The sequence below is a fragment of the Phoca vitulina genome, unplaced genomic scaffold (assembly GCF_004348235.1).
Source record: "Phoca vitulina isolate PV1807 unplaced genomic scaffold, GSC_HSeal_1.0 scaffold8, whole genome shotgun sequence".
In the NCBI taxonomy this organism is placed as follows: Eukaryota; Metazoa; Chordata; class Mammalia; order Carnivora; family Phocidae; genus Phoca; species Phoca vitulina.
Genome location: NW_022589711.1, coordinates 23,170,683 through 23,181,273, shown reverse-complemented (window position 1 = coordinate 23,181,273; position 10,591 = coordinate 23,170,683). Strand labels below are relative to the sequence as shown.

Here is a 10,591-nt window from a genome sequence, read left to right as displayed (position 1 = left end):
AGTTTGGCCACAGAAAATATGCCAATACTCGAGCCTCCTTCCTAAACAAAGCCAAGGTCCTTTCCTGGGGTCAGTTATAAGTATGAATACTTATGGTGCTTCAGTTATAAAAGCCTCAGTAGAGAAGACCCTTTAAGGCTTATCTAACACAGCAGCTTAATAGGAAGGTTTATTAAATATGTTTTTAGGCATTGCTAGAAAAAAATTATTTCTCTTCTTGCAAAAGGATGACTTGACCTAAAGGAATTTGTTTCCCTGTGCTTCACACTCACACACCTGTCTCCTAGGATATTAACAGCTAATACAGGCTGACAGAGTCACCAGGGTCCTACAGTGGCTTTCAGGAGTAGGACTTGTGTCTGGTGGAGAGGAGAGAAAGCACACGCTTGAGGGAAGTTGCTCACCAGAAAACTGGAGACCAATCAGGACTAGAACCTTTCGCAGAAATCAAAATGTGCTTTTCATAGGAATGCTAAACAACTGGCAAGAATACTTGAGTGTTGCCATGGTTAAGAGCAATGGTCTTGGAAGCTAGGAGAAAACTTCATTGTGCTCAGTGATGCAGGAGCGTGAGGACAAGTAGCTTCTTTTCTCAGGGACAGGAGGTTTGTTCTTTGCTCTTTCTAGAGATGCCGCAGATTCTCTCCTCACAATATTTCAATGTCCCATTTCTGTGTTTCTTCTCCCTCCAGGGGTTGATTTACAATTACATGAGTCTTGTCATAATAATTTCCTCCTAAAATAAGAATTCCAAAAGAAAGGATTATTTGTTCACACAGGTGCTTAACAATGTTCAGCCCACCAAGTGCCAGATTAAGACTTCATTCCTGGGGCACCTGGATGGCTCAGTCAGTTAAGCGACTGCATTCCGCTCGGGTCATGATCCCAGGGTCCTGGGATCGAGCCCCGCATCGGGCTCCCTGCTCAGCGGGAAGCCTGCTTCTCCCTCTCCCACTCCCCCTGCTTGTGTTCCCTCTCTTGTTGTTTCTCTGTCAAATAAATAAATAAATAATCTTAAAAAAAAAAAAAAAAAGCAGCCTGATGTGGGAAGCTGAGTTTAAATAAGCTTAGCTATGATTAACCTCAAATCAGACCTCAGTATGACTCAAACTGAAAAACTAAGAGGTAGAACAGTTGACTGCAAAAGCCGTGTGCCCAGCACCACAGTTCTGGAGAGAGCTCGGGCTGGATGTTGGGCAAGGTTTCTGTTTCCACACGGACAGCGGCTGTGACTAAGCCAATTAAAGCAACAGCCCAGACCTTGCTCAATTCCAAAGCAAGTTTAAATGATACCTGCCATCAATTTTAAGTGAGGGCTTTTAAGGACTACAGCAATTCATGGCAAAAAGAGGTTTCTTTCTATGAAACAGGACATTTTATGGCTGATGAAGCTTTAAATTTAGAATTGTTCTCAAAGATCATGTAGCAAATGAGAATTTTACAACTGTCCTAATGAACAAAAACCTCAGACTTTGTCCTGAGGCTTTTCCTGCTTGAGCCAAGTAGCTCATTGTTCATTAAAACAGCGTATCTTTTTTCAAGAGTAAGTAGAAATGACTTAATATTTCTTTTGTGCATCAGGATTTCTTTTCCCCAGGAGGAGGAGAAGGTTTAGAATTTAAAATTCTATCCAGGGACACAGAACGTTGGGTTTCCTCAAAGGCCCACCTTTAACATCTAGGACAAGTTGATCGCTGAGATAGGAGCTGATGGTTCCGTTTCTGTTCAGCTTCCACTTCTGCTGGCACTGTCCGTGTTCGGGCCACAGAGCCACTTTAGCCCCGGGGGTGTCCCGGCCTCCAATCACATCAAGGCACGTGTCACTGGCCTAAAGGTTAGGAAGCAGATTGGCAGTACTGTGTTAGCTCCAATCAAGTGAACTGGGTCCCTTCCCTTTACACGACTCTGATCTAAAAGAGAAGACTATCCAGCATAGTTATAATTTCACCAACTGCTGAAGTAGTCTTTAGGGCAGCGGAGGGACGTGGTACAGACACAGACCCACGGAAGTAGAGGTGCATCTGTGAAAAGGACACCTGCATCTGACAACAGATGGTCAATGAAGGTCTGCTGAACTACAATTAAATGTCAAGTCTCTGTTGGCATAAATGTATCAGGTGGACCACGGTTTCTTTTTTTACGTAGGCTCCACACCCAATAGGGCTTGAACTACGATCCTGAGCCAAAGTCAAGACTCGGATGCTTAACTGAGCCACCCAGGCGTCCCTGAGCCTGGTTTTCTTATAAAAGCATCAGGTGATGTGCCAGATAGCCAAACAATAATTACTTTTAAGTGCGTTTCATTTTTGTTGATGAGAAAAAAGTAGAGAATCCGTTGGTGACATAATAAAACTGGTGTTCTATTCCCCCGAACATCAAATGTAATGGAGGCATCACAAAGAAATGTAAACTTTATTTTCTAAGCTTTCTCCAATAACTACTTCACTGGGTACTGTGAAAGTTTCAAGATGTTTAGAACCACAAAGACAGCTGATTTTATCTGGGCCACAGAGTAAGGAATGTGTCACAAGAGCACAACATCCAGTTGGATCCAGTGAGTTGTCTGTCACTGGTTTTAAAACATCATTTAGGCACAGCCAAAGTATGTGATAACCTTAGTTTTTAATTTTCAAGTAGAAATTGAATTTTCTAGATGAAAATTCTGAGTCCATTTCACTTAAGAGCTTTAGTAATGTAACGTGGCATATTTATACAGTCATGCAACCATTTCTAGGAAGTTGCATTATTTTATAAAGGCCATTTGATTTCGCAAGATTCTGGCCTCCAAAAGAAAAAAAGAAAAGGCCCAAAGGTGGGGTGCGGTGTCCGTGGGGTGGCTGCTCACCTTGGATTTAAAGAGTCCTCGGCAGTAGTGCCAGATCTGAGTTGTCTTCCCGCTGTAGGGAGAGACGCACACGGATGTGGCCCTTGTGTCAGCAACGTTGCCAGTGACCGTCAGATACTCATCCTGGGCCCGGTTCTTTATCCTGATGTACACTGCAGGCTGGGACGGGGAGAAGCGGCCATTTACAAGAAGGACTTGGGAATCTGGAAATCAGGCTCTAAAGAAGGCAGGCTGAGGCAAGGGGTGAGGGGATCTAGCTTATGCAGTTTCACTCTGCCTCCCTTTAGCCAGTATGTGTGAATTACTCTTTTTCTATTGACAGACCTTAGACCACTGAACACAGAGGTTAAGTTGTACAATAATCTCTATTATACTTTTCTGAAAAGTATACCCTTTTGGAAGCGTAAAAGGTAATCGTTTCATCTTCTGGAATGCCATGTGGCAAGGGGTGGTGCAGCGTCCGGACTTGCTGAGTTTCATTCGGGAACCACGGTGTCCTCACTGTGCTGGGGGAGGGAGGGGACGAGCAGGAAGGCAAGATACGGCCCACCCACAAGGCTCTCACAACAACCTAGCAAACGCTGCAGTAACCACGCACACTGTTTGAGCTGTGGTTAAGTGCCAAATGCCGGCTGTGGGAGTTCTTGAAGAAACCCAGGTTAAGCTGAGGGCCTGAGCAGCTGTGGTAATGTCTGTTTGTGGACCTTTACACTAATTCAAGGGAAGAGACCATTGTATGTTTAATCGTAACAGGTATTCAAAACCTGGGTAACAAAGAACTTTATCCCCTGGGCCTGGAATACATACCCGAAGTTTTCCAATAAAATATTAAATCTAGGACTTGCCTCTAAGGAATAATGGTTAATATTTATTGAGAGCTTAGTGTATGTCTAGCAGTGTGCTAAATGCTTTCTGGGCCATTGTCTTATCTAAGTTAACAACCAGAAGAACCCTTTAAGAAAGTCCAATTATGACCTGGATTTTACAAAGTTAACACAGATATGGGGAAGCCAGGTCAGCCTACAACAAAACCATCCCTCTAAGCCAGGATGCTCTACGTGAGGTTTGCTGAAACATACTAGTTACACTCAGACACCGGGAATGAGAGACCATGTCCAAAGGTGGCAGTGTGAATTAAGTCAGATAATGAAAGGACACCGCACAGGATGAAAACTCCCCAGAAACCATTCTTTTAGCCTTAAGCCTCCCGTCTTCATGAAATAAAATACAGGACATTCAACATCCCCACCTTGGGTCATTATGTTGGCATCCCAATCAGAACTTTGCTAAATAATAACAACAAACTATTTACTAAGGAAGCACTTTCACTCTGAGAAATGTAAGTGCTATGTAAATGCAACAATGTACCATGGTAAGTCCACCATATTCTACTACTTTGAAACTTAGATCAATAGGAAGCCAGCTGAATTTTGGTACACTGCTGCCATGTTTGGCCTTTCAAAGGAAATAAACAGTCTGGGACAAATTTTTATCTGGTAATTTAAAGCAGGTAAAAAAGACCTCTACTAGGCAAAATGTTTTAAATGTTTTAAAGTGCTACTTCCACATTCATAATGCAACAGTAATGTACTTAAATATCTGTGACTGATAATAAGTCTGTATAATTCTGTAAGTCTCCCACTGCAATTATTAATTTCTTGAGGCTTCAGTACATCTTTATTAGTTTCCTTACCTTGTACGTAGAAGAAAACAGGCGTGACCTTCACAGAGGACAGAGTTCCAATTATGTTAGGACCAAACGTCACAGTTTTAATCAATTAACTCAAGTAAAGTACTAATTACCCTTATTACACACTTGTAGTCTGACTCTTCTGTAATTATACTTTAAAATACTGGTATGCATTATAAGTGCCGTAGTGACTTCCTAATTCCCAAACTCAAAGAGTCGCATTTTAATTATTACTGAATTTCCAAACAAGAATATGAACTACAGCAGTAGCCGTAGCCCTACCAAGAAGGAAGTGACCCATAATACTGTTTTAGAAGCCCAGAATTCCTTTGCTGGGTCTTAAAGCTGTGGCCTAAATAAACAAAGGCAAAATAATCTATAAAAATATTATTTTAAAATAAAATGTTAAACCAGAATAGGAATCAGATAGTTTCTAAAGCACAATGAAGAATAACACAATGTTAATTGTCAAAAAAAACCTTTTATATAAAATTAGAAGCTATTGTTCTAGCTATCCTTTATCTCAGGACCCTGAACAATCGCAGAGACATCCTTCCCCAGCAAGGAACCACCTTTCAGAAGTGAGGGAAATAGTCTCAGCATCCAGTTTGGCTGCTAAAGTTCCTAATGACATAGGATTAGGCATTATTATATAGTTGGTAAAAGCTACACTGAATTCCCACTTCTGCCTTGCTTTTCCCCATGGCTTTTCAGTGGGATTACCCATCATCCCATGTGACAGGAGTGAGGAATAAGCAATATGTGAAGGTCATGAAATCCTGTACCACAAACTCTGCCAGGAAAGCCTGCTAAACCTTAGCACCCTCAGAAGAGTATCTCTGATTCTCTCAAGGGACACTATGAATAATGAACTTTCAAAATAACCATAGTAATAATATAAGCCAGATGTTCTGTCAGACTCTTTCTATACATTTTTCTTATTCAATCCTCACAGCAATACTGAGAGGTAAGCCATGTGATCACTTTCACCAGAGGAATCGGATTCCTCACCCAGAGTCACACTGCTTACAAGTGGCAGGGCTAGGATTTGAACCAACAGAACCAAAGAGCGGCAGGAATGACCACGGTGGGTGTGTGTGTGGTGTGTGTGTGAGAGAGAGAGAGGAGAGAGAGAGAGAGAGAGAAGGGCAGCAAGACCAACTAGGTTAATTTTTTATTGGCTACTATTTATTTAACACTTAACACTCCAATCTGCACATCGGCCTCAGCACTTACATCCACTCTGCTACCTTCAGCTCAGGGCCCAGAATATATGGTGCCACTCTGTAAATATTGATCTTATTTTGGAGGAAAGTAGGGTGTGGTTGCTCAACACAAATTTTAGAAAATAAATCTGGGTTCAAATCTTGGTTCTGACACTTGGATGACTTTTGCCAATTTGCCTTACCTCTCTGACCCCGATTTTCCCATCTGAAAAATGGGAATAACAACTCCGACCTTAAAGGGCTGTTGTTAAAATCAAGTGAGAAATGTTTCTAATTAGAGAGAATTCAAATGGCATATCCACAGATCATTGCACCCGACAGCAGGGCTTGGGTTTTTCACCTTCTGTGAAACTTCCACCACTCCGTACATGCTCATACTTCCTTTCTGTAAACCAGGCATTTTTGATGGTTATACACTGTTTTGCGTTTTACGGTACCATTTTGAGTTGGACTTGTTTTACCCAATAAACACGTAAGCTCCAATAAAGCAGAGATCATGTCTATCCCTTAAATCTTCCATAATTCTTAGCCTCATGTCAAACATCCCTTTATCCATTTATACATTCGTTCCTTCATTAAGCAAACAGTCCCTGAATTCTTACAATGTGCCAGACATGGTGCCAGATACTAGGGGTAGAGCTGTAAGATGTGCACAGCCCTGCCTTCCCGGGGCTGGCGGCAGAGTGAGAACATGCCCAGTCCAACCACAACTGCGAGGTTACAAATCTCACGCGGTGTCTTTGTAGGAAAAGAACCAGGTCTTTTAAGATCTAATTTAGACCAGGAGAGAGGATGAAAGAAGCACCCTGGAAGATGGGACACTAAAATTTAGAGGGGTGAGTAGAATTAGCCAGGCAAAGAATGAGGGAAGAAACTTGTAGACAGAGGGCACGGCCTGTATTAAGAGCCTAAGTAGGAAAGCACTTCGCACGTTGGTGGCTGTGTCATGGCCCCATTTGAGTGAGGAGCAGACCAGTGAGGGAAGAGGCTGGAGAAGCAAGGGGGCCAGAGCACACAGGCACATTGATGAGATCAGACTGTATCCCAAAGGATACAGAAAGCTTTTGAACAGAAGACCGACAAGCAGTAGGTGTGTCATGAATACCAAGATCTATCCCAAGTTGTATGTATGTAGAGGAAAAACTCCAAATACTTAGAACTAGGGCAGACTCAGAGTTCATTGTTTTCTTTGCTTTCCACAGAGCTTATGCTGTTCAGTTTTCCATGAAAAGTCAGTAAGGTCAGTAAGACTTTGGACTCAAAGCTAAAATCCAACATCGACCTTAGATACAACTTAACGAATTGGTTAATGTCTCTAAGATTCCTCATCCTAATCAGAGCCCCCTGTAATATAAATGTCAAACTAAACGGTCAATATTTCAGATGCTATGGTTCATGACATTTCTACTAGAAAAAGATCCAAAAAAGCTATTTTTAGATCTTATGGGTTATTCCCCCCCCCCCCCACTCCTTACCTGCTTCATAGGACGGAGGGAACCAATTGTTTTCCATCCACTGAATGCTGTCCAATTGGGGATCTCATTAGGCTCAAGTAAGATTTGTCTTCCTAAGAAATTGGATCCTTCATAAGCTATCCACCTATATAAGACCAGGAAAAAAAAATAGGGTACTTAAAAATAAAAAGCAATACCTTATCAAAAATACCTTCTTTTATACAAGGTTCATTTTTTAAAACTTTTAGGTTTATAATTATTTTTCTTAAGGAAAAAAAATATAATGGAAAAGCAGGAGGGACTAGGTGAAAGACCAGTGCTCGGGGGCTCAGAAGATTTGCATTCGATTAGGATTCTGGTTTCTAACCTGCTAAAACAAGGTTCCTGCCAGGTCTAAAATTCTGTGTTTCTTTGATAATACCTTTTTCGTAACAGTTTAACCTTCACAGACAGACCATAGCCTCTCACTGTTTCGGTTACACAACACTCTTGGTCCCGCTCCCACTCTTGGGCTCATCCTCCCATGTGCTCCGGGCCCCTCCAGGCAGCTCCATGACCTCTCAGACACACCTCCTTCCATCATTTCCCCAAGGCCACCATGGATAGCTTAAAATTATCCACAGAAATCCCATCTTGCTTCAAGGCCCAAGCTCTTTTGCAAATCCTTCTCAATACCCTTGTGGCCTTCCACTTGGACCAAGTTAGAGCATGTAGAAGCATGCAGGGAGGGCCCTGAGGCGAGTCTTGAGCTCAGAGCTGCCCCCATTCCTTAACTGACACCATCTGTGTTCACTCCACAATGGCGCGCTTCACAGTTGTGACAGAGACAAGATGGCCAACAAACTGAAAACGCCATCTGGTCCTTTCCAGAGAAAGGCTGCCAAGCCCTGATGTAGGTGGTTATCAAGCTGAATAGCTAAGGGGAATCGACTGGGACTTCCAAGAGGATCTGAAATTCTCAGGACTCTGGTCACCACAAACAGTGCTTTCAGAACATATGTGTGGAAGATGAGGTGGCTACCTTGCTCGGTTCAGACAGAGCACCCTGCTCCCCACACTCAAGATCAGGCTTGGCCTGGTTTTTCATGGATGTATGACAGGACAGATGACCTTCCCTCCACCCCTTTTTGCCTACACAAATCTAAGCCAACAGATTGGTGCAGAGTCAGGACAGCATGACCATGGAGATGCTTACCTACCTCTCCAGCTGTGTAGACTTTTTAAACAGGCAGGGAAATTTCAGTTATAAAACCTAGGCAAGACTTTAATAAACTACACTTCTCTCTATATTAATCTCAACGAATTCCACAGCGGAAAAGCATTAAAGCTTGACCCTCATTATAATCACAAATCACAGATATGGGATAATATGGGGATTAAACAAAACTTGTCACTGAGGGTAGCTGGCTGTGCATTAAGTCATATTCTGAGCCATCTGTAGCCTAAGAAAATCTTCGGACAGCCTTCTCTATTCCTTACTCTGTGTTCCCATTCTCTGAACAGAGAATCCAGAACAGGGAGAGTAGGTGGATAGTAAGCTAAAGAGAAGAAATAATGTCAAGGTAAAACAGTACCAGTTTTCTACAAAAGACTGAAATAAGCTGGTAAGAAATTACAACAGGTAAGTCAGTAATTATCAGTTCCACATAGGAAAATAAAGTATAAAAATGCCGTGAAAAGTCCTGTATCACAGGGATGTAGATTTCAATTCCAACAGACTTAGTTAAGTGGTAAATAATATACTGGTATATAGTATGGCGATTAATACGCTTAGACAGAGTAGGTCAATTTATGTTTAAGAAATACCAATGTCAATTGCTTTGAAGAAGAAAAATTAAATTGCTATACATGTGAATAATTCAAAAGCCATTTATTATAATAGTTGACTTATTTTTCAAATCAATTTATATTCTTGGCTCTCTCTTATGTTATCCCCAGATATTTATACAAGCAGAGTTGATTATCACACAATTTAAAAGTCATAAGAAATAAAAACAATCATCTTTACATTAATCATCTAGAGCTATGTGTGTTTAGTTGACTTTTGGTACCAAACAGCAACAGTTCAGGAGGAGGGGCAGGCTTCCACGCCCACGCTCTAGAAATGCCCTGAGGCCTTCGAGCCTTAACCTCAAGGCCCCTCACTGGCAGGCCTCATACCATTTTTGTTCTAAATAAATATGCAAGTTCATACCTAATTTATGTATCCATAATTGTTCGTATCTTTTTGTAAAGCAAGTTCACACCTAATTTATGTATCCATAATTGTTCATATCTTTTTGTAAAGCAGTCTCCCAAACTGTGTAAGTGCAGGCCCCACACACCCTGGATCTGCCCCGACAACCTAAATGAACAGCACCACTGGTGGGTAGGCCAGGTCCACCTCAGGATCCTCAGCATGAAAATAAGTACCTGGAGCAAAGAGCTCTAGAGGAAACAAGATGCCAAATCAAAAGACAACAAGACACTATCAGTCTTACAAACAGTCAGTTGTCTTAGGCGGGCAATGGTGTCAACCAAAGAAGCTATCGATTTCATTAGGTATCGCCCGAAAGAGAAGTGGCTCAACTGGTTAAGGTCATCTGGTCTACCTACTCTAAGACGCATGCTCTGAACACATGGCAGCCCTTCTCCCCCGAAGGGCTCTTCTCCCAGACCACGGCATGCCACTACATACGGGACCTGGTCCACGGTCTTATCTTACTGAAACAGAAACTACTATTATTACATTGAGTGAGTAAAGGAGTAATAGTGTCTTCAGATCACACAACAGCAGCAGTGGGGAAATAAAAAGCAACTGTGCAACTCTCTCCTAAAACACTGACTCAAACAGGTCAAGCCCCTGTCCCATACTTACAGTCCACTTTTTACCCAGACAGACTGGGTGTAGAAGTGCAGGTCCTTGTTCAGAACAGAGTTCACAGCCTCTTCTAGATGTAACTCTCTTCCTTCACAGTGTTCCAGAGCAAAAAGGCTAATGGAGGGTTCTTCAAAAACCTAAGCGCACAAAAAAGCAAGAAAGCATCATGGTACATGTTGACCACACTTCAGTGACCTCCCAGTCAGCACACCCGGTACTCTGAATCCACTGTATCCTCGAATGCATATAGTTTACTGCTCTACCCTCTAATGATGTTATAGCTAAAACTGCACCGGTGAGATTAAATTCTACTCATAATTTTTGTTTACTTTTTTGTAAATTAAAGTTCCAGAATAGCATTCTTAATCTCATAATGAAAATGGACACTTGGTTCCAATTAAGGTCTGGCTGTGCTGTGATAAGGACACTGTGGTCCTGCCAATGCTCTCGGCTGGCAACAGAATGAACATGGGATGGATTGGCACCGTTTCCCCAGAAAGCCACAGCAGCAGTCAT

At 42.1% G+C, this 10,591-nt stretch overlaps 1 protein-coding gene across 1 annotated transcript in view; it reads right to left on the bottom strand.

Moving 5' to 3' along the window:
* Positions 1-74: 74 nt before the first annotated feature.
* The window catches only part of CRYBG3 (crystallin beta-gamma domain containing 3), a 105,207-nt gene continuing 94,690 nt past the window's right edge, over positions 75-10,591 (bottom strand). The window contains exons 18-22 of the mRNA XM_032406380.1: positions 10,073-10,212; positions 7,237-7,360; positions 2,846-3,004; positions 1,669-1,828; positions 75-736 (exon numbers count right to left, since the gene is read on the bottom strand). Of these exons, the coding sequence (XP_032262271.1) occupies positions 648-736; positions 1,669-1,828; positions 2,846-3,004; positions 7,237-7,360; positions 10,073-10,212 (672 nt within the window). The 3' untranslated portion in view covers positions 75-647. The remainder of the gene's footprint in view (positions 737-1,668; positions 1,829-2,845; positions 3,005-7,236; positions 7,361-10,072; positions 10,213-10,591) is intronic.